The 22,957-nt window shown below is 50.8% G+C and overlaps 1 protein-coding gene across 1 annotated transcript in view; it reads left to right on the top strand.

Annotated features, from left to right (window-relative positions):
• Positions 1 to 485: 485 nt before the first annotated feature.
• Positions 486 to 22,957, top strand: part of LOC107116345 (tight junction protein ZO-3-like) — a gene marked incomplete at its 3' end in the record, with an annotated part of 43,770 nt that continues 21,298 nt past the window's right edge. The window contains exon 1 of the mRNA XM_015418248.1: positions 486 to 765. Coding sequence (XP_015273734.1) covers positions 486 to 765 — 280 coding nt within the window. The remainder of the gene's footprint in view (positions 766 to 22,957) is intronic.

Below are 22,957 nucleotides of genomic sequence, written 5' to 3'. Positions count from 1 at the left end.
GTCACTGGTTCTTGTGGCAGTGAGTTCCACAAGTCAATTATGCAGTCACCTTCAATGGGGCTTCTCAAAATCCACCCCGCCTCTCCTGCCCAGCCACTTCAGGGCGGTCCCGGGAGTTCTAGCGTTAAGGGAGAAGCAGGCTAAAGAGTCTCTTTTATCCACACCCTTTGTTAATCTTCCCAAACCTTATTTTATCAAGTCACAAAAGCCTCAATGAAAGCTGATTCCCTATTGGCTTTTCCCTCCATTGTTTTACAAAACCCTGGTTGGAACAGAAAGTCCCCTGGGCTTTCACTTTCCTTTGATTATCGGGTTTTATGGTAGCTTCCACACTCTAATGCCACGAGTTCTCTGATGGTTGGATTTTATGGCACCTTCTGCATAGATTTATGGCCCTCCAGGGGTGACTTGAGCGTTGCCCCAGGGTATCTGACTGTGGTTTTTGAGCTGCACTTTCCCCTCCCAGCTGAGAAAATGTGGAGCGAATGCTAGCTGCAGAGACTCGCCCGAAGGCAGACTTCATCGCCTGCCCAGTCTCCCCGAGTTCCCCTGGCTCTCCAGGGCCGGCGGCAGGCCCAGAACAGAAAGGGTTAAGGCAGGAGGCGGCGGCCGCCCGGGAGAGGCAGGTGCTTCTGCGGCATACCTGGGCCAAAGGGCTCACACCTGCGCGCGCGCTCACCTGGCGGAGGCGCAGGGGAAAGTTTGCTCCGAGCTCTCCGGCGCTCCTCCGGACCGGCGCCCCGCAGTCTGCTCAGGCCGTCCACGGTAAGTGCTTTCGGGGCCGGAGGAAGCAAAAGAGGCAGGAAGTCCCCCCCCCCCCCCCTGCCCCCCGGGGGGCCCTGCTGCCCCTTCCCGGCCGGGGCTGCCCCGAACCACCACCTCCCCCCACCGCACCCCTGGGAAAGGTCTGAGGATCCTGGCTTCCCTCCCGGGCCCAGCCCTGCCCACAGCCCCTTCGCTTCCGGAGGACCACGATCCTTCCCTGGGGGAGGCACGTTTCCCCGGGCCCTGCATCGATTCGCGCCCAAGAACAAAACCCCCAAGCAACGTGTGCCGCGGCCTAGAGGAATCCTGCTGCGGCTGGAATTTTTTAATTAATATTCTGATTCTTTCGCTCCATTAACGCCGAAGTGTGCCTTTGGGCGCGGTGCGGTACTGGCTGCAGCACTTCCTTATTGGGGGCACGTGTCGGAATCCGAAACTTCCTGATAGTTTTTGTGCGTGCGAATGTGTGCCTTGGGCTCTCGGGTGTGCTTAACGATTAAGGAAGGGGGGGGGGGGTCAGAGCCAGTTTGACCAGAGGCTGTTCTGCAGTTGGATTTTTTCAGGATTACTTCGGGTGGGTGGTCAAAGAAGACGGGGACGGCAAAGGGTGAGATGGTTAGACAGTGTCATCGATGCAAGGAACATGAAGTTGAGCAAACTTCAGAGAACGGCAGAAGACAGGAGGGCCTGGCGGGATCTGGTCCATGGGGTCACGAAGAGGCGGACTCGACTGTGCGACTGAACAACAACAATTCGGGTGGGGCTGAAGCTTGCTTGACTTGAGCCTTGAGTTGGTCGCTCTACTTTCTGAGCCTATCATAGCCACAGGCTTGGGCTGGTTGCCAGAAATTTCCAAGGGAAGAGAAATTAGATATATTTTTTTTAAAATGAGAAGGCATATCTTTAATTGTACACCGCTATCGTGTGTGTTAAAAAGCCAGAAGAACCAGCTCTTCTGCAGTGCTGAGATCTGTTTGTGTACTTCAAAATTGCTTGTAATTCTGCCTCCCCTTTTTGCATTGCTCTTGGAACATAAAACAATCAAAATCAGCAAAAAAAAAAAGATGTTTGAGAATAAACCTGCTTGGGTGGAAAGTGCTGTAAAGTCAGGGCTGATATATGGTGACCAATGCTTCCTCTAAACTGGAGTCTTTTGAGCTACTTCATAGGGCTATCTTTCGGCTGTGCCTCCTGCACGGCGCAGGGGGTTGGACTAGATGACCTGCAAGGTCCCTTCCAACTCTAACATTCTATGATTCTACTGGCATCGAAGTTGTGAGTGAGCGATTTGGCTGCTGCATGAATTAGTTTGTTCTGGAGCCAATCCTTCCTGAGCGAAGACAAAAATGTGTGAGCCGGAGGCTAACAAACTGTGAGCTACCTCACCCTAACTCGGTTTAGAGGGAACACTGATGGTGACCTGGTTGGGTTTCCAAGGCAAGAGACGATGAGAGGTGGTTTGCCACTGCTTGCCTCTGCATCATAACCCTGGTGTTCCTTGGAGGTCTCCCTTCCAGATACTAGTCAGGGCTGACCCTGGTTAGCTTTGGAGATATGAAGAGGTCGAGGGAGCCCTAAACAACGGCCTTAGATAGCAAAATTATGTAGAGGTAATTTCAGAGGCTGCCTAGCCACATTGGTCTTCTGTAGAAAAAGTAGGTTTGAGTTCAGGAGCTGTCAAGAGTCAAAGCTTTGGTATCTGACAAAGGGACCTTTGATTCTTGAAAATGCATACCCCTCCAAATCTTGTTGGTCTCTACTTGAATCTAATAATTATATTGAGCAGGGGTCATTTCCTGCGGGAGCGCACAGGAGCGGCGCTCCGGCAGTAAGGAGCCCAGGGGGCGGGCAGATGCAACAAGCCCCACCCCCTACTCCTAGCAGCCCTCAGTCAGGCCACGGGGAGCAAGAAGCAGCCAGGTAAGTTGCAGAGGCCCCCCCCCTCTCCCTCCTCTGCATGTGTCCCCCAATAGCTAGCAATCCAAAACAGTCCAGTGGAGCCTGAGCGGTGGGTGTTGCCTTCTGACACACTTCCGGTGATGTCAGGGGGTGTGGCATATGCAAATAAGTTATGCTAATGAGCTCCTGCACCTCTTTTTCTACAAAATGACCCTGAATTTTGAAAAATCCACTATAAAACAAAATTGTACACTATATTATTGTTGGCTCTGCTGCGGCCATACAGGTTGCCTTGAGCACATGCTCTTTGTTCTTCTTTTGAGAAGAAAGCTGGCATAAAACCAGTCGTTAAAAAAGCATTTTGAATCACTGCGAAGGCAGCAAGCAGTTTTTGAGCTTGTCACGGGAACTGAGTGAGGGAGAAAAGTTAAGAGAATCACCAGAAAGCTGCTGCCATAATGTGTGCAGAAAAAAATGGAATCTTAAAAAAAAAGGGAAGCCCCCGTGGATTATAGACGCGGGATCTGTAGTTGTAAGAAACAAGTGCCCGTGGTGGCTGTTGCTAGGCAGCTTCACTATATCGCCAGCCTTCAAGCCTTGTCAATAAAGGCAAGAGGATGGAGAAGGCCCCTTTTGGCCTTTGAGGGATGACTCATTAGGGCCAGGGCCCCACCAACCACCAGGCTTCTTGCTGCGATGTTACTTGCATGACTTACCCAGGCCTGGCTGCTTGCTACGGTTCAACAGCAGTCACCCTACTTAGTATGTAGTGGTTAGAATTTCAGACGAGGATCCGGACGAGTCCGGTTAAAAAACCCACTCTCCTGGAGAAGTTCACAGGTGACCTTGGGCTAGCTACACATTCTCAGCCTAGCCTACCTCGCAGGATTGTTGTGAGGATAACATAAAAATAAAACAATATATCTGAAAATGGGTGGGGTGGGGTGGAGATGGTTGATTGGTAAGTGGGAAGGAGAGAAGGACACAGGGCAGTGGGCCCTGTGTCAAGAGGAGGAAATGGAATGAAGGAGAGTATACAATGGAAAAATTAGGCGCCCCCCACAAGTCCTTCCCAGTCCCCGCCAGGCCAAGCCTACAACTGGCTGTTTGTTACTAGCACTTTGTAACTGATATTTGAGTCCTCTGTTCTCAACCCATCATTCACTTTTCAACTATTTCTATCCGTTTTATTGTCTTGAAATCCCATTTGTTCCGAAGTATAATTTTCATGTCTCAGTCTGGAGGCTGGCTTGAGAACACTATGCCTTTAGGCCAGGGGTCCTCCACGAGATGTCTAGGGGCACCGTGGCACCTGTTGGCGCCTTTCCTGGTGCCTGCCAGGTGTTTTTAGAAAGGGGCTGGGGCTGACAAAGCTTCTGATTGGCCACTAGAGATACTGCTAGATGCAGGGCTATTTTTGGGCAAGGATGCACAGGAACGGAGTTTGGCTGGCTCCCAGTTAAAACAGAGCTTCTTCTTCTAAAGAGGAGAGAATTTTATTGCTTTAAAATTTTCAGAAAAAGGGAGGGTATATAGCAGGGTTAAGAAAAGTGGTGAGTGGTATCTTAATTAGTAAGTTATTCTTTTATTAGTAACAGTAAGTTCTTCGGCTTATGTGTTTGACTGATCGTCCTTCATCTTGACCTGTAAATAACAAAATTATATATATATAAACAGAGCTTCTGACTGAAATGCTACAGAACTACACCTCAAAACCTCACTCCCTGACATTTTGTGACAGGCTCTGTGGCAACCATTTTGTGGTTGTGCCCACCACCCTGTGTCAGATTTCCAAAGGTGCCCACTGGCTCGGAAAGGTTGGGGACCCCCCGCTTTAGGCCAAGAGAGGGTTGTGGGGCAGGTTGGTTGGTGGCTTTAAACAAGGAGTCAATGTGCCTGAGGAAGTCAGTTGCCAAAATGTTGTCCCCCTTGGCAGTGACCAAGGAGCGGAACCTGAGGGATGGAAGAAGGGTCCTGGTTCTCTGTGGGAGAAAGTGCTTGGGCTGTAATCCAAACGGGCAAAATCTATCTTCTTGTTCAATTTGCTGTGTGTGTGTGTGTGTGTGAGAGAGAGAGACACTTTAGACTCCACCCCTCCAGAATGTTCCCTCTAAGCTGAGTTAGTGTGAGCCAGCTCACAGTTTTTTAGCCTCCGGCTCACACAGTTTTGTCTCCACTCAGGAAGGAGGGCTCCAGAGCAAACGAACTGATGCAGAAGCCAAACTGCTCGCTCACAACTTTAATGCCCGTAGCTGAAAGTAGAATTTTTGCTCACAAGACTCTGCAGCTTAGAAGGGAGCATTGACCATGGCACCCACCAACACCTTTCCTGATGCCTGCCAAGTGCTTTGAGAAAGTGGATGCAGCCAGGTGGGGCTTTTGCCCAGCCAAACTTCTGATTGGCCATTAGAAATCTGATTGGCTGTTCAGATTCCAAAAATTTTGCTTTGGCAGCAGCTGCCCCCACAGCACGAGGATCGTCACTGTGTGACCCAGTGGTCCATCTAGTCCAGCACCCTGCCTCACTGAGGGGCCAACCAGTTCCTCTGGAGGGCCAACAACAGGGCAAAGAGGCCAAGGCCTTCCCTGATAAGAACATCAGAAGAGCCCTGCTGGATCAGACCAGTGGTCCATCTAGTCCAGCACCCTGCCTCACTGAGGGGCCAACCAGTTCCTCTGGAGGGCCAACAACAGGGCAAAGAGGCCAAGGCCTTCCCTGATAAGAACATCAGAAGAGCCCTGCTGGATCAGACCAGTGGTCCATCTAGTCCAGCACCCTGCCTCACTGAGGGGCCAACCAGTTCCTCTGGAGGGCCAACAACAGGGCAAAGAGGCCAAGGCCTTCCCTGATAAGAACATCAGAAGAGCCCTGCTGGATCAGACCAGTGGTCCATCTAGTCCAGCACCCTGCCTCACTGAGGGGCCAACCAGTTCCTCTGGAGGGCCAACAACAGGGCAAAGAGGCCAAGGCCTTCCCTGATAAGAACATCAGAAGAGCCCTGCTGGATCAGACCAGTGGTCCATCTAGTCCAGCACCCTGCCTCACTGAGGGGCCAACCAGTTCCTCTGGAGGGCCAACAACAGGGCATGGTGGCCATGACCTTCCCCTGATGTTGCCTCCTGGCTCTGCGATTCGGAGGTTTACTATCTCTGAATGTGGATGTCCTCTTCAGTCCCCATGGCTAGTAGCCACTGATAGTCCTCTCCTCCATGAATCTAATTCCCTTGTAAAGCCGTCCATGCCTGTGGCCATCACTACATCCTCTGGCAGTGAATTCCACATTTTAATCGCTTGTTGAGTAAAGAAGTATTTCCTTTTGTCTCTCTCTCCTGAACCCCTTTCCCAACCATTTCATCGGGCACCCCTGAATTCTAGTGTTATGGGAGAAGGACAAAAATTTCCCGCTATTGGCTTTTTCCATCCTATGCATAATTTTGAAACCTCTGCCACCCCCCTCCACTCATCTTTTCTAGAAACTGAAAAGCCCCACACTCTCTAGCCCCTCTCATAGGAAAGGTGCTCCAACCCCTTAATCGTCTTGGTTACCCTCTTCTGCACTTTTTTCCCGGCTCTGCAATGGTGTTTTTGAGTTATGGTGACCAGAACTGTACACAGGACTCCAAATGATGCCATACCATAGATCGATACAGGGGCATTACAGTATCGGCCATTTTATTCTCAATCCCTTTCCTAATAACCCCTAACATAGAGTTTGTCTTTTTTACTGCTGCCAGCATTCTGAGCCGACGTTTTCCTTGAGCAGTCCACTGCCACCCCGAGATCTCTTTCCTTCTCAGTCATGGCTAGACTTCAGAACTTAACCACATATGACTTTTCGTTCCAGTGTCTATCACCTTACCTTCATTGAACTTTCTACATTTTGGTCTATGCCCGATTTAGAGACGTCTTCCAGGTGATCTTCACAGTGTTTTTTGGTTCTCACTGTACTGAATAATTTGGTGTCATCTGCAGACTTAACAACTGCGCTGCTCACCCCTAAATAATTTGTGAACTGATCAGATCGCACTGATCCCAATAATGATTCTTGTAAGACCCCAGTTCCCTCCGTTGTGAGAACTGGCCACTTATTCCTATTTTCTGTTGCCTATCCATTAACCAGTTTTAATCCATAAGATGACCCATCCTCTTACCTTGTGACTACTTAATGTACTCAGGGGTCCTTGGTGATAAAAAGGTAAAGGTAAAGGTTCCCTTGCTCGAAAGCCAGTCGAATCCAACTCCAGGGTTGCGGTGCTCATCTCCGTTTCAAAGCCGAAGAGCCAGCGCTGTCCGAAGACGTTTCCGTGGTCATGTGGCCGGCATGACTAAACACCAAGGCGCACGGAACGCTGTTACCTTCCCACCGAAGTGGTACCTATTTATCTACTTGCAATTTCTTGCTTTCGAACTGCTAGGTTGGCAGGAGCTGGAACTAGAGACGGGAGCTCACTCCATCATGCGGCAACTCGGGTCTCAGGCCTCCTTGGTGATATACCTTGTCAAAAGCCTTTTGGAAGTCCAGATGTACAATATAGAGATACTAGATGTGATCTTTTTTGAGGACGACCTCTTTTTTTGGTGTCTGTCCTCGTTTGGGCTCTTTTTAAAAAACCTGACGAAAATGTCCTCTTTTCGTAGTTAGTAGCAATGATCACAGCTTAAAAGAGGATATTTCAAATGAGATTTGTCATCGTCATCACTTTGGAGCAGCTGGCACACAAACTGTGCTTTGGACTCGGAAACAGCATACGTCCTCTCAAAGGGGAGTGCTCCCTGAATGTCAGGGTGTATGATTTATGGTGGTCCAAACCTTACTTTGGGGTTCAGAGCTTTCATACTATCCTGAATATTTGTACTTTGATTTTTGAATAAGTCACGAATAAGGAATGAATAAGAAACGGGGAACCAACCTCATCCTCCTGGGGACTCCTGATCTAGATCTTGCTGTGAAAACACATTTAAATCCATATCTACGCCAACCAGATTCCAGTATTTTTGTCCTACTCTGCGGTGGCTCAAGTGGTTAAGCTGCTGAACTGCTGACCGGAAGGTCGGTAGTTCAGCAGTTCGAGACTTGAGTGCTGAATGCGGGAGTGACCCCCTGTCTCTGGCCCCAGCTCCTGCCAGCCTAGCAGTTCGAAAGCAATAAACTGTAAGTAGATAAATAGGTACCGCTTCGGTGGGAAGGTAACAGCGTTCCGTGTGCCTCGGCATCTAGTCATGCCGGCCACGTGACCACGGAAATGTCTTCGGACAGCGCTGGCTCTTTGGCTTGGAAACGGAGATGAGCACCACATCCCTAGAGTCGGATTTGACTGGCTTTCGAGCAAGGGGAAACCTTTATCTTTACTAAGGAACTTGGAGTCCCCCAACCCTGTGGCATTAGGTGGTCTCTCCAGCAGCCAAACAGATATGGATTGAAAGCTTTTGGTCTAGTCCGGCACTGTGTGAGAACTGCGAATGTGCATTGTGACATTGCTTTAATTGGAAGCTCCTGTAAGCCTGAAGTCTCCATCAAGGGAGTGTTCAGTTTTTGTCTATATAGGAGATAACTCCCCTGGCTCTACCCCATTCAATTTCTGGCATTGTTTTTCCCATCCGTACAGAGGATGTGCTTGGGTCATTTGCTCACACCTGAAATGCCTGCTGTGACAAGAAGCTGCCCATTGTATCTCTGCATGAGTCACTGAGAGGGGCGGGCAAGCTCCTGTTTATTTTTTTCCGTTAAGCCGTTTGTGCCAGCAGCTCTTGCCTTGTCTTGTTGCCAGCAAATTCCTTAACTTAATGGTGTAAGGAGGGGAATTCCAAAACAACAAAAGCAAAGCCCCTGCCCCAGAGTCAATCTAAATTTAGATGAGGGTTGGACCAGGAGGCAGGGCGGAACAGGCAAGGGTGTTAGCTCACGTCCGTAGCTTTGCTGAGAAGAACTTTGAATGAGCAGGACAAAGAGGTCTTCCCCTTTGAAATCTGGCTTTGGCTACGGAGAGGTGGACTTAAGAGTTCCAGCCGGGGTTTTCCTGGCTTCCTGTAGGCCAGGCTCCTGACCCAGGGACTGTGCGTTGGGTAAGTCCAAACGATTTACGTTTCCCCTTTTGCTCCGTGTGTCAATATTTGCTGCAAGTGCATTTGCAAAGAACAGGCAAGTCTCTCTGTCATTGAAAGAGTCCGCCGTGATCTCTGGCTAGTGAAGTCAGCGGTGGGTGGCAAGCTTGCTAGCCGTCTACCGTCAGCCCCCAAGATCTTTTGGTGAGCATCACAGCGTGAACACAGTAGAGATCTGGGAAATTCCTAGAGCGTCGCTGCGATACCGCGATGTCACTTTGGGGTAGGTAATCAGAAGGGATGTTTCGGGAGCATCATGGGACACCGTGTTCCCCCCTTATTTTTCTCCCACGGCTTTACCCAGCAGCAGCGGGAGCCCTGGGGCAGAAGGTACAATGGGAGACCTGGCACCCCTAGTGGGAGGGCATTGCCAACATCCAGCAGCACCCCCTCTTGCAAGCACAGTGGCGCAGGTCTGGGGCAGACTGTTGGCCCGTGCCGGTAGCCCCTCAGTCATTGCGTGTTTGCGTGCCTTAAAAACGGCAACTGCCGGAACATTATGGGCCCCGAGTGAAACATAATGCCATCAGGCCAGAAGTAGCAAGGGTGTGCATTGTAGCAGAACACGAGCATTGCAAAGGTAGTGGCCCAGTTTAAATGGCATGCTGGCCATCATGGTGTACCCGAATTCTTGCCAATTGGCCACATTTTTCAGCAGCCCTCTCTCTGAGAAGCTCAGGGTGGCATACGTTTCTCTCCCTTCTTCCATCCGACCCCCCGAACGACTTTGCGAGGTCGGTTTGGCTCAGAGAGAATGACTGGCCAAAGGTCACCTTGTGAGCTCTCTGGCTGAAGGGGGATTTAAACCTGGCTCTTCCAGATTGTTGCGAAAGAGTCTAACCTGGCAATACTCACCCCGCGGCTGATAGCGGTATTTGCACTTGCTGTCAACCAAAACAGCCACGTTAATTGCCGTCCCTGGCATGAGGCCTACACTGCAGGGGGGTTGTGTCTTACCCACTCCCCAGGCTTTCAAGAGGACTTTTTTTGCACAGGTAAATAGGAGTGTACTGTGAGGAAATAGTCAGAAAGTTGCATTGGTTAAAGGGATAGAGGGTTCCCTCTAAGCTGAGTTAGTGTGAGCTAGCTCACTGTTTTTTAGCCTCCAGCTCACACATTTTTGTCTTAGCTACGGAAGGAGGGCTCCAGAGCAAACTAATCTATGCAGTAGCCAAATCACTCGCTCACAGCTTTAATGCCAGTAGCTCACAAAGTAGAATTTTTGCTCACGCGACTCCACAGCTTGGAGGGAACATTGGATAGGACTGTGGCCCATCCTGCCAGTTTGGTGCAGTGGTTAAGTGCGCAGACTCTAATCTGGGAGAACCGGGTTTGAGTCCCCCACTCCTCCACTTGCACCTGGCTGGATGGCCGCTTTCTCAAGGTGGCAACTACCTACCACCCATGAAGCAGTGTTCCCTCTAAGCTGTGGGGGCGAGCGGCCGCTCATGGACACGGGAAGCCCCGCTGAGCAGCAGTCTGGAGCCACGCAGGGTCTGGCACTGCCCACTACCCATTTGAAGATTATCCAGAGAATAGGGACCCCCAAGCGTATGTAGTATGGAAAAATATAAATCGCAAGGGCAGACCATCAAAAGCCACACCACTTTCACAAGTAAACCGTGGACACCAGTCTGTTGCAATATAATAACAATAAATTGAAGATACAATAGAATTCGTGGTCACAATTCAAAAACACTACTTGCCCAGGCCAGCCTGATCTCATAAGAACATAAGAGAAGCCAATGCTGGGTCAGGCCAGTGGCCCATCCAGTCCAACACTCTGTGTCACACAGTGGGCAAAAATGCCATCAGGAGGTCCACCAGTGGGGCCAGGACACTAGAAGCCCTCCCACTGTTGCCCCCCCCCAAGCACCAAGAATACAGAGCATCCCTTGCCCCAGACATAAGAACCTAAGAGAAGCCAGTGTTCGATCTCGTCAGATCTCGGAAGCTAAGCAGGGTCAACTCTGGCAAGTACTTGGATGGGAGACCTCCTTGGAATACCAGCAGTCGGGAGGTGGGGGCAGGCTTCATTCAGCCACCCCTCTGAATATCCTCCAGACCCCCCTTCTTGAAATACTAGAGGTGGGGGCAGGCTTTATTCAGCTACCTCTGTGAATATCCTCCAGGCCCCCAGTCACCAGAGGTCGCCAAGACTTCCAGGTGCACACATGCTCCTATGTGCACGCACACATGTGCACATGTGAAAAATACCAACCAAGCAAAAAGATTACAGCAGTTCTGTTCTGCTCAGGATGTTCTATTCTGCTCTGCTCAGTGGGGGGGGGGAATCGGAGGGAACGTTGCCCGGAAGCCCCACCAGGCGACGATCTTGTCCCCTTTCCTGACACATGGTGTCACGTTGTGCTCAGAGGAGCCACAGGTGGCAGGGCTAAGAGCCACAGGCAGCTCCCGAGCCACTGAGCATCACTGGTCTTACCTCTACACCACAGCGGCCAACCTGCCTGCCGGCACTGCATTTAAACCAGACCCGAGCCAGGAGTGTGTTTTGGCACAGCTGTTCTTGAAAAAGCGCAGTCTCCGTCAGAATTTTCTCAGCCCTGCCTACCTCACAGGGTGTCTGTTGTGGGGAGGGGAAGGGAAAGGAGTTTGTAAGCCGCTCTGAGACTCCCTTGGGTAGTGAAGGGCGGGGTATAAACCCAATCTCTTCTTCTTCTTCTTCTTCTTGGTCCAGCTTCTGGTTCTGAGAAGGTTCTTCCCAGAGGTTTTCTTTGGTGAGCCAGTTTGGTGTAGTGGTTAAGTGTGCTGCTGACTCTAATCTGGGAGAACCGGGTTTGATTCCCCACTTCTCCACTTGCACCTGGCTGGATGACCTTGGGCTAGCCATAGTTCTGATAAGAGCTGTTCTTGAAAAAGAGCCGTATCTGTCAAGAGCTCTCTCAGCCCCACCTACCTCCCAGGGTGTCTGTTGTGGGGAGGGGGAGGGAAAGGAGTCTGTAAGCCAATCCAATCTCTTCTCTCTTCTTCTTCTTTTGGGCTCTGTCCCAGAAGTCCCCTTCTGCTGTCCAGGGCTGCCCCCTATTTCCCCTGCCTGGTCCCCCTTGCTAGGAGCCCTTCAGCACTGTAGTTCCGTGGGCTGGCAGGCGCAACTCTGGCCTCAGGAGTTCCTGGAGATTTTTTTTGGGGGGGGGTTGCCTGTGGAAGCGGGATATTGGGGAGGGGTTTCACTTCGAATCTGTGGCATACCAGAGAATTTGCCCTCTGAAGCTGCCATTTCCTACAGGGACCGCACCGATCTCTGTAAAGGGTTGCCAACCCCCAGGCAAGGCCTGGAGACCTCCTGGAATGACGACTGACCTCCAGGCTACAGATATCCGTTCCCCTGGAGAAGGTGGCTTTGGAGGGTGGACTCAGTGGCGTTACACCCTGCTGAGGTCTCTCCAAAGCCCACCCTCTCTAGACTGTACCCCCCCAAATCTCCAGGAATTCCCCAACCCAAAGTTGGCAACGCTATCTCTCTAGTCTGGAGCTCAGTTGTAGTTCTGGGGGGGTACCTCCAGCTCCCGCCTGGTAGGTTGCGACTCGAGCGAGCCGCCCTTCTTGGTTTACTGGCAGATTGTGGGCCTCGCTGGCTGCTTTGAGTCCAGGACTTTCTGGCCCCACCTGGAACAGGTGTGTCCCTCTGAGTTTCACCTGACTGCCGTGGTGGTGACTGGGGGCGGGGCCCCAGGGTGATAGAGGAGGAGGCAGGGGGAAGCCTTGGCCTTGTGAGCCGGCCTCCTCTTGGGAAGGAGGCAGAGCCATCGGAGGTGAGGCGAGAACCCTGCAGGCAGAAAGCCAGCCTCTCTCTGCAGGTGCCGAGGCTGAGGGGGGGGGGAGCTGTTGCGCCACTCACCTCTGCAGGGTGGGAGGGAGCTCGACGCCGGTCCCTGCACCCCAGCATGCGGCACAGGCCGGTTGGCTACGGAGCAACATGGCCGTGAGATTTCAGGCAAGGCTTGTCTCTGTGTGTGTTTGTCTAGTTTGCTGTTCTTTCTAGAGCTCAGGAATGCTCTTATCTCTGAGCACATGATTGGGATTTGGCTTCGGCAAGTTTTTGTTCCCTTCCCCGCCCCGGCCTTTGTAATTCAAGCAGGGGGTGCAGTTAATGCATCTCAAACCAGTTTTGCCGGCAGCCCTTCTAAGCGATAGCCCTCTGCCCGTGCTCAGGAGCACTCTGTTCTCCGTAACCTCATACCTTCCCTAATCTGAATGCTCAGCTTAGTGGGACTCAGCCCCTATTTTGAGAGCTGTGGCTTCACTTTGGGATGTGTGGAGCAACGAGGGTGCCTCTGCCCGCACGCAGAGAGCATTTCGATCGTCTGCTGATTACATGCGGAATAAGACCCCCTGGAGGGAAGGGTGGATTGAGGATTGAATGTAAACGTTCAGAGTGTAAACATTTGACCTTCCAAATCCTGGGTGGTTCTTTCTGTTTGTTTCTTGAGTGCTCCCTCGCTATCCCGGCAGCGCTCTGATGTCTCAACAGCTGCACAGCAGGCAGCAGTCCAACAGGTACAGCTGCCTCCTGGTATGTAGAGGCCGAGATGCGGCATGTGTGCCTCAGCTGTGTCCAGAGGTTTTCTGCTCATCATGTTGTGTCTAAAAAGCGGAGGAGTCCCGGTAGGAGGGTACTGTGGCAACTCAGCGTGGCAACACAGGCTGGGTTCCGGGAGGCCGAGAAAGAGAGTCCTTCCCGGCTACTTTGGTTTCCTCCTCTTGTAAACTCCCCAGGAATGTGGGTTGGTCACTCCGGCGGCACAGGCGCCCTTGGCGATTGTCCCATCTGGGAGTTGCTGTTTACCTGGCGTACCACCCAGTCTCCCAGCAGCTGGTCAGAAACTTCCTGATGCTACAGGTGGGCAGTCTCCAACCCCTGGGACTCAGGTGATGCGGAATCGCCGTGCCTGAAAGAAACTAGTCTGATCTCTGGTGAACCCTGACCTGGATGGCCCGCCAGATCTTGGCTGCTAAGCAGGGTCAGCCCTGGTTAATCTTTGGATGGGAGACCACCAAGGATCGCTGTGCAGAGCCAGGGGACGGCAGACCGCTGCCGAACGTCTCTAGCCTTGAAGCCGCAATAAGGGGTCGCCCGTCCAGTAGCTGTGACTTGACTGTGCTTTCCACCATCACCAATCTTTGGTGCACGCAAGCTGTTTTTTTAATTGCACCCTCATTTGGCCAAAATAGTAAACAGCCCACTCGGCGCCTTTAAGACTCACAAAACTTCATTGTGGCATAAGCTTTCGAGGAACACGGCTCTCTTTGCCAGATGCGTGGAGGGCAGGGCTATTTTTGGGCAGGAACGCACAGGAACGGAGTTCTGGCTGGCTCCCGAGGTGGCCACGCCCAGCAGGAACTCATGAGCATAATAGACCACACCCAACAGCAGAAACTCGTTAGGATTGGCTACATTAGGGGTGTGTGGCCTAACATGCAAAGGAGTTCCTGCTACAAAAGAAGCCCTGGGTCTTGACAACAAACAAGGTCAACAGAATAAGAAGCAAAAGGTGGGTATGGCTGGATGACTACACTTCTGGTAACATGGGGTTGTGGCCTAATATGCTAATGAGCTGTGCTGTCAGGGTGGGGCCTAATATGCTAATGAGTTTCTGCTGTTGGGTGTGGCCTATTATGCTCATGAGTTCCCGCTGAGCTTTTTCTACAAAAAAAGCCCTGGTGGAGGGTATGGAGAAACTGGCCAGAAGTGGTAAGGGGGAGGGGGGAGAGGATGCAGATAGTGCCACGTGAATGCATAGTGCTTGCAAAAGGCATGCAAAAGGTTGAATGCGCAACCCCCCGTGCATCTGGTGAAGAGAGCTGTGTTCCTCGAAAGCTTATGCGACAATAAAGTTTGTGAGTCTTAAAGGGGCCACCGGGCTTTTTAAATATTCGGCAGCAACAGACTAACGTGGCTAAACTCCTCTGGATCTATGATTCGTGGACCCATGCATCCTTGACCCTGTGGGTCTGAGGCCACAGCCCTGGCACATGCCCCTCTTTCCCAAGGGTGGTCTTTATCCCCCCCCCTCCGCCTCTGCACGACTGAATTTCTGCCACTATTACAGGGAGATCTGTAGAATGCATTTTAAAAAATCGTGCTAACTGGTCACAGCCAAAACAGTAGGATCACGTAACACTAGGGTTGCCAACTATGCGTTGGGAAATTCCTGGAGATTTGGGGAATGGAGCCTGTGGAAGGTGGGGTTTGGGGAGGGGGGAGACCTCAGTGGGGTATGATGCCATAGAAGACCCCTCTACAAAGCAGCCCCTTTCTCCGGGGAAATTATTCTCTGTAGTCTGGAGTAGTGTTCCCTCTAAGCTGAGTTAGTGTGAGCCAGCTCACAGTTTTTTAGCCTCCAGCTCACACATTTTTGTCTCAGCTCAGGAAGGAGGGCTCCAGAGCAAACTGATTTATGCAGCAGCTAAATCGCTTGCTCATGACTTTAATGCCAGTGGCTCACAAAAACTCCACAGCGGAGAGGGAGCATTGGTCTGGAAGCTGGCAACCTGATGCAACACAGATGTATCTTTGCAGACAACTTTTGTGCCCTCTTCACCAGATGCATGAAGTGTCATCTTTGGTTGGCAGACCCTTGTCGGTTCTAACAGAAGCCCGGCAGAAGGCAGGGACTTGTTATTAGCAAGCACGGCCGGAAGGCCGTGTAATCCAAGAAAGAGGCGTGTCCTCTGGTGCTCCAGTGTGGAAACGGAAACAAGGCTTGGTTGAGGCGGCGAGATAAGCGGCGTGTCCGTGCGGAACCCTCCCGAGTGGTGATTGGCCACATGAGACGAAACCTGTACGTACAGCGGAACAATGACCTCCTGTAGCGAGCCGCCCGGCCGCTCCCAGCCGAATCGACTGTGTCCGATCTGCATAGGAATTCCGGCTCGAAAGCCCAGCCAAGATTCCAAAAGGCACGCCAAAACTGTGGCGTTCATTCGCCGAGTTAAGACTTTGACCCAGAGGGCAGGTATAAGGAGATGCTGGAGGAGTGGAAAATCCGCTCTGACCACCTTTTGCTGGGTGATGTCAAGTTTGCCGCAGCTGCGGACCTGTATGCCCACTGCAGCCAGGGATCCTGTTCTGCCTGCTCTGATGGGGTGCTTAGTTGTGGACCGTAGGACACAAACAATGGGAATGGCTGATTTGGAGGGCGGAATGCCATACGGCAGCCCAGGCGGGCCTGATCTTGGGAGCTTAGCAGAGTCGACCCTGGTTAGTACTTGGAGGGGAGACGGCCAAGGAAGTCCAGGGTTGCTCTGCAGATCTCTGAGCATCTCTTTGCCTTAAAGGTAAAGGTTCCCTTGCTCGAAAGCCAGTCGAATCTGACTCTAGGGTTGCGGTGCTCATCTCCGTTTCAAAGCCGAAGAGCCAGCGCTGTCCGAAGACGTTTCTGCGGTCATGTGGCCGGCATGACTAAACACCAAGGCGCACGGAACGCTGTTACCTTCCCACCGAAGTGGTACCTATTTATCTACTTGCAATTTCTTGCTTTCGAACTGCTAGGTTGGCAGGAGCTGGAACGAGAGACGGGAGTTCACTCCGTCATGCGGCACCCAGGTCTCGAACTGCTGAACTACCAACCTTCCACAGCCTGCAGTTCAGCGTCTTAACCACTTGAGCCACCACAGCTCCTTTGCCTTGGGTCACCATAAATTGGCTGCGACTTGACGCTGCTTTCCACCAGCATACCATGGGGCTGTTGTTCCCAGCCTCTTGATAATGTGACTCACAACTCCAGTTTTACGCAGTACAGTGACCCACTTAAAACAACAACAACAACAACGCATGCACAAAGCAGTATAACTGCAAAAGCCTGGGTCTCCCCTTCACAGGCTTTGTAACCCACGTTCTGGTCGGGACCCACAGGTTGGGAAACGCTGCCAGTATCACCTAGGACAGTGGTGGCGAACCTATGGCACAGGTGCCAGAGGTGGCACTCAGAGCCCTCTCTGTGGGCACGCGTGCCATCACCCCAGCCAGGCCCAGACCATCATTAAAGTGTCGAATTCTCTGCCAAATAATTTTAAGTAAATGAAAGCATTTGGGATCGCTTTCCTTACTTTGTTTGGATCATCTTAAGTTAATGTATGAGTGTTTTTTTCTAAAGTAAAACCTCAGTATTCAGGTTAAATTGTCGTGTTGGCACTTTGCGATAAATAAGTGGTTTTTGGGTTGCAGTTTGGGCACTCGGTCTCTAAAAGGTTCGCCATCACTGACCTAGGAGAAGCAGAAGTCCTAGAATGACACAGTAACCCCAAGGAAGCTTCTTCTACCCCTCAAATCACCAGGAACTTCTTAACCTGGAGTTGGCAACCTACTGCAGCCAGAACAACCCTCACATTTTGCTCCTTTTGGGGGCATTTTGGGCTGCTGTGGGAAGAGGAGGAGGAGGTTGGATTTATACCCCGCCCTTCACTACCTGAAGGAGTCTCAGAGGGGCTTACAGTTTCCTTTCCCTTCCCCACAACAGACACCCTGTGAGGTAGATGGGGCTGAGAGAGCTCTTTCGAGAACCGCCCTTGAGAGAGCAGCTCTGTGAGAACTTGTGACTGACCCAAGGTCACACCAGCAGCTGCATGTGGAGGGGTGGGGAATCAGACCCGGTTCTCCCAGGTTAGAGTCCGTGTTCCTAACCACTGCACCAAACTGGCTGTCAGAGGGCAGAGGTAACAGAAAGCCATACACCTTCTTTCTGTGGACACGCACTGCTGGATCCAAGTCGGGTTGCCTGCTTTGAGGTGGGGCCTGGCGATTCCCTGGAATTACAGCTGCTCTCTCAATGACACGAGATTGGAGAAAATGGCTCACTTGGAAGGCGGATGCTGTGGCATCACGTCTCCTCCCCAAATCCGGCCACCCCCAGATCGCCAGGGATTTCCCAACCTGGAGCTCCCAACCCTAGATCCAGGCCAGGATGACACTGACACGTAGACACACAAACCTGACGTGGGCTGAATGTCGTGGAGCAGACCTGAAGGCCTCACACGGCCAGCACAGCGGCTCCTACTTAGCTCTATGAGGGATGGTCTCCTCTGACTGGAAGTGTCCTAACCACTGCACCAAACTGGCTGTCAGAGGGCAGAGGTAACAGAAAGCCATACACCTTCTTTCTGTGGACATGCACTGCTGGATCCAAGTCGGGTTGCCTGCTTTGAGGTGGGGCCTGGCGATTCCCTGGAATTACAGCTGCTCTCTCAATGACACGAGATTGGAGAAAATGGCTGACTTGGAAGGCGGATGCTGTGGCATCACGTCTCCTCCCCAAATCCGGCCACTCCCAGATCGCCAGGGATTTCCCAACCTGTCATCCAGGCCAGGATGACACTGACACGTAGACACACAAACCTGACGTGGGCTGAATGTCGTGGAGCAGACCTGTAGGCCTCACACGGCCAGCACTTAGCTCTGTGAGGGATGGTCTCCTCTGACTGGAAGTGGTTTTCCAAGGCTTCAGTCACCTGCCAGGGACTTCGGATTGCCAACCTCCAGGTGGGGCCCGGAGTCCTCCCAGAACGACAGCTTCTGACTTTATGGCGAACCCATGAACTAGTGAGTGGATCGTTGACCAGCCTTGCTCAGGCGTTACAAAGCAAGGCTTCCTCGGCTGAGTCTGTCCATCTCATCTTGGGCCGTCCTCTCTTCCTGCTGCCTTCCGCTTTCCCTAGCATTATTTTCCAGTGACTGAAGAAGTGTGCGCTTATACCCCCAATCAGGGCTTTTTGTGTGGAAAAAGCCCAGCAGGAACTCATTAGCATAATAGGCCACACCCAACAGCAGGAACTCATTAGCATATTAGGCCACACCCCTGACAGCACAGCACATTTGCATATTAGGCCACACCCCAGTGTTACCAGAAGTGTGGTCATCCAGCCACACACCCCGATTTATTGCCAAGGCCCCCCTAACTTCCCATGCAGCCCATTGTGGTGCTCCTGGGGGGGGGTTGTATGTGCGGGGTGCCCCCTGACTTATTTAAAGGCCCCCTGAATTTAAAAAATCCTAGCTACGGGCCTGGGTTAAACACACAGTTTCAGGTGAATCCTAGAGCATCACCCAGAGTGGTGATGTAACTTTTAGCTTGGTGGCTGGAAGTGACATTGCAGTGTTGGGCCGGTTTTGCACCCCCACCTCCACCCCGCAGTCCCTTTCCAGTTCCCAACACAGCGCTGGCAACCCTATATCTGAATGTAGAAACAACAGAGAGATCACGAGAAGGATGCGAACAAAGATGAAAGCAACCGTGATGTAGTATTATGAAAATATATTTAGACTGCTGTTTTGCAGTGGGTGGCGTTCCAATCTGTGAATTAACACTCAGCACGGAAAGAATCTGTTTCATTGGAGTGGGAAGAATGTTGAGTGTTCATTCACAGATTAGAATCGTTGACGTGTACATTAATGTTACTTACGCAGCACACTGAGAAAAAGCTGTCGTGTGAAACGGGAGTATATGCAAATTCCGTTGTGTGTATGCGTACAACTTTATTATTTGTTGAAGAAACACTATTCCACTGCAAAACAGCAGTCTAAATATATTTTCATAATACTACATCACGGTTGTTTTCATCTTTGTCCAAACCCTGTATCTGAAGCATGATAAAATCAGCCTTATCAGAGGAAGCAGGGATGGAAGACTGGGAGGCATATCATTGCTGCCACTTGCAAGGCCGAGCCCTGCCCAAATTACAGTTGACTACTGTCTTCTGCTTTATTTAAATTATGTTTTCTATTTTCGTTGCTTTTAGTGATGTTGCAAGCAATGCTCCCTCTAAGCTGTGGAGTCCTGTGAGCAAAAATCCTACTTTGTGAGCTACTGGCATTAAAGTTGTGAGCCAGCGATTTGGCTACTGCAAACGTCAGTTTGCTCTGGAGCCATCCTCCCTGAGCTGAGACGGAAATGTGTGAGCCGGAGGCTAAAAGACTGTGAGCTAGCTCACACTAACTCAGCTTAGAGGGAACACTGCTCTGGAGCCCTCCTTCCTGAGCGAAGACAAAAATCTGTGAGCCGGCTAAAAAACCTGTCAGCTAGCTCAAACTAACTCAGAGGGAACATTGGTCCCCCTCATGGAGAAGATCGGCGAATAAATATACCAAGTAAGAAGCCAAGGCCATTAAGTTTGTGATGGGCTGAAATCTTGATATCCAGTTTTTTTAAAAAGAGTGCATAGTTGAGTCTGACGTGTAAGTCTGACCTCCATGAATTTTCTTTTTCACAGCCCCTCACATGTTTCGGCCAACCGAGTTAACTGCTTTGTCCTATAAATTGCTGGCTAAAGCAGATGAAACAGGGAAGTCTCTGTACCGTGCTGTGTAGTGACCTCCGGGCCCTCTGCCACCTGGCTCTCGCCTGGTATGGGAGATGGGAGCTTTGGAGAGACTGGTTCTACTGGAGACGTGGGTGGGTGGGTGTTTTCTTTTTCTCACCTCCTGCAGCTTCCCCTCTTTAGCATTGACCTAGTTTGCGGTGCAGGATTTCTCCTCTGGGCTTCTTGGAATGCTGCGCTCTCCTGCCAATGGATAGTCATTTTTAAAGAACCAATGAGCAGAAGGAAAGTTCTTTTCAGCTCAAAGCTGGGCCAAGCCAGCTGATCCACTGACTGACGTATTTGTGTTCCAGTGATGGTTCTGAGTTTCTGGCTGGAGGCGTGATCAAATTCAGTTACCGTTTGGGACCAGCCAGTTTTATACACAGAATACCGATGCTCAGAGAAAATGTGGGCTCATAAAAGCTCATAATTAGCGGCAGGTAACTTGCCACCTTCAATTTGTAAGTATTCGAACATACTCGAGTTTGGAGTAGTGGTGAAGTGCGTGGACTCTAATTTGGGAGAACCGGGTTTGATTCCCCACTCCTCCATTTGCACCTGCTGGATGACCTTGGGCAAGCCATAGTTCTGACAAGAGCTGTCCTTGAAAAAGAGCCGTTTCTGTCAGAGCTCTCTCAGCCCCATCTACCTCCCAGGGTGTCTGTTGTGGGGAGGGGAAGGGAAAGGAGTTTGTAAGCTGCTCTGAGACTCCTCTGGGTAGTGAAGGGCGGGGTATAAATCCAATCTCTTCTTCTCTTCTTCTTCTTCTCAGTTTTTTCAAACTTGTGATCCCCCCCCACCCCGTTTTGTAGATAGTGTATTGCTTTACTGGTAGATAGTGTATTGTTCGATTTGCTTTGCACAAATTGCTGATAATGTCTTTTCTTTAATTTCTTGAAAACATTTATTAGCTTCCTTTCTTCCTTGCAGCGCTCAAGGCAACTTACAATGTCAATACAATGATTATAAACACACAACCAAAACAATATAAACAAAACAGCAATGATAAAAACACATAAGAGATCACAACTTGCTAGTATTTTGCCAGTTTGTAAGCCGCTGTGAGACACCTCTAGGTAGTGAAGGGTGGGGTATAAATCCAATCTCTTCTTCTTCCTCCTCTGCATCAATGCAAAACAGTGTGTAAGTCTCTTGAATTGGTACCCAAGCCATCAGAAGACAAAGCACTCATCCTGTCTAGTATCCTGTTTCCTGCAGTTGCCAATCAGATGCCTCCAGGAAGGCCACAAGCAGAAGTTGCTAGTATCAGTATATCTAATTCTCAGTGTGGCCAGATCTGTGCTGTGGATATTTAAATCTAGAGACTGGAGCCATGAAGAGACAAGACACATCTTTCTACAAACCTGGAAAAAAAGCCACAGGCCTGTAGAAAAATCTGAAATCTAAAAATAAATAATAATGAAGAAGAAGAGATTGGATTTATACCCCGCCCTTCACTACCCGGAGGAGTCTCAGAGTGGCTTACAATCTCCTTTCCCTTCCCCTCCCCACAACAGACACCCTGTGAGGGAGGTGGGGCTGAGAGAGAGCTCTCTTGAGAACTGCCCTTGAGAGAACAGCTCCAAAAGAACTTGTGACTGACCCAAGGTCACACCAGCAGCTGCATGTGGAGGAGTGGGGAAACAAACCCAGTTCTTCCAGGTTAGAGTCCATGCTCCTAACCACTACACCAAATTGGTTAACCCCCCCCCCCATAATAGAAGCAGCACCTGTAGCTTTAAACTAATGCCCTCAGTGGCTGTTGCTAGGCAACTACACCAGTATTGCCAGAGTTCAAGCCTTGGTTTCTGTCAGTAAAAGGCATAGGAGAGGGGCAGGAGCTTTTCCCGAGCTGTTGTGGCCTTTGAGGAGGACTCACCAGGGCCAGGTCCACCAGCAACCACCAAGCAACTTATTGCCAATTGGTATTATGTGGCTCTAGGGCTTCTTCTGCTCCCAGGTGATATGGCAGGGTGACTTGCATGACTCACCCAGGCCTGGTTGTTTACTACTGTTTAACAGCCACCACCGCACGAAAGCCAGTGTGGTGTAGTAGTTACAGTTTCATGCTAGGATCTGGGAACTTGATTTGAGTCTTCACTCTACCTCCCCCCCCCCCCCGAGTCAGTGACACAATTTGCGATTTTGAAGTTTTTACGCCACCTGGAAATGTTTTAATTATGTAGATTGTTTTATTATTATTAACGTTTTATCATTCGTGTTGTACACCGCCCTGAGCCTTGTGTACTCAGGAGAGGGGAGTTTATAAATTTAAATTATAAATAAATATATCATGGAGGCTCATTGGGTGACTTTGGGCCAGTTCTAACCTACCTCACAGGTTTGTTGTGAGGATAAAACAGAGAAACGAGAGTGGTGTAAGTTACTTTGGTGTTCCCATTTGTGGAGAAAGCGGGGGTATAAATGAGGTAAATAAATACCAGTATAGCCAAAGATGGGGGGGGGGAGCAGGTAAAAGGCAGGTTGGTTAGTGGTTGGAAGGAGAGAAAGAAGCAGGGAAAGGTGAGGGACTGGATGAGGGAAAGAAAAAATAGTGTGGGGAGGGATGTGCAGGAAAAAGTGAGGTGCTCCCTACAAATCCTTGTGGGTTCCCCATTGTGCAACTGGCCCACAGTTTCTCCAAGCAGAAGATGCCAGAGGGAGGGAAGGATGAAAATGAGGGGACAGATGAAGGTAGGTTGGCTGGTGGATGGGATAGGAAGGAGGGAAACTGGAAAAGGGGAAATGCTATAAAGGCTGCCAGGGAAGGCAGAGGGAGGGAAGGATGAAAATGAGGGGACAGATGAAGGTAGGTTGGCTGGTGGATGGGATAGGAAGGAGGGAAACTGGAAAAGGGGAAATGCTATAAAGGCT

The sequence above is a fragment of the Gekko japonicus genome, unplaced genomic scaffold, assembly GCF_001447785.1.
Source record: "Gekko japonicus isolate JY-2015 unplaced genomic scaffold, Gekko_japonicus_V1.1 scaffold3470, whole genome shotgun sequence".
In the NCBI taxonomy this organism is placed as follows: Eukaryota; Metazoa; Chordata; class Lepidosauria; order Squamata; family Gekkonidae; genus Gekko; species Gekko japonicus.
This window is presented reverse-complemented; position numbering and strand designations above follow the sequence as displayed.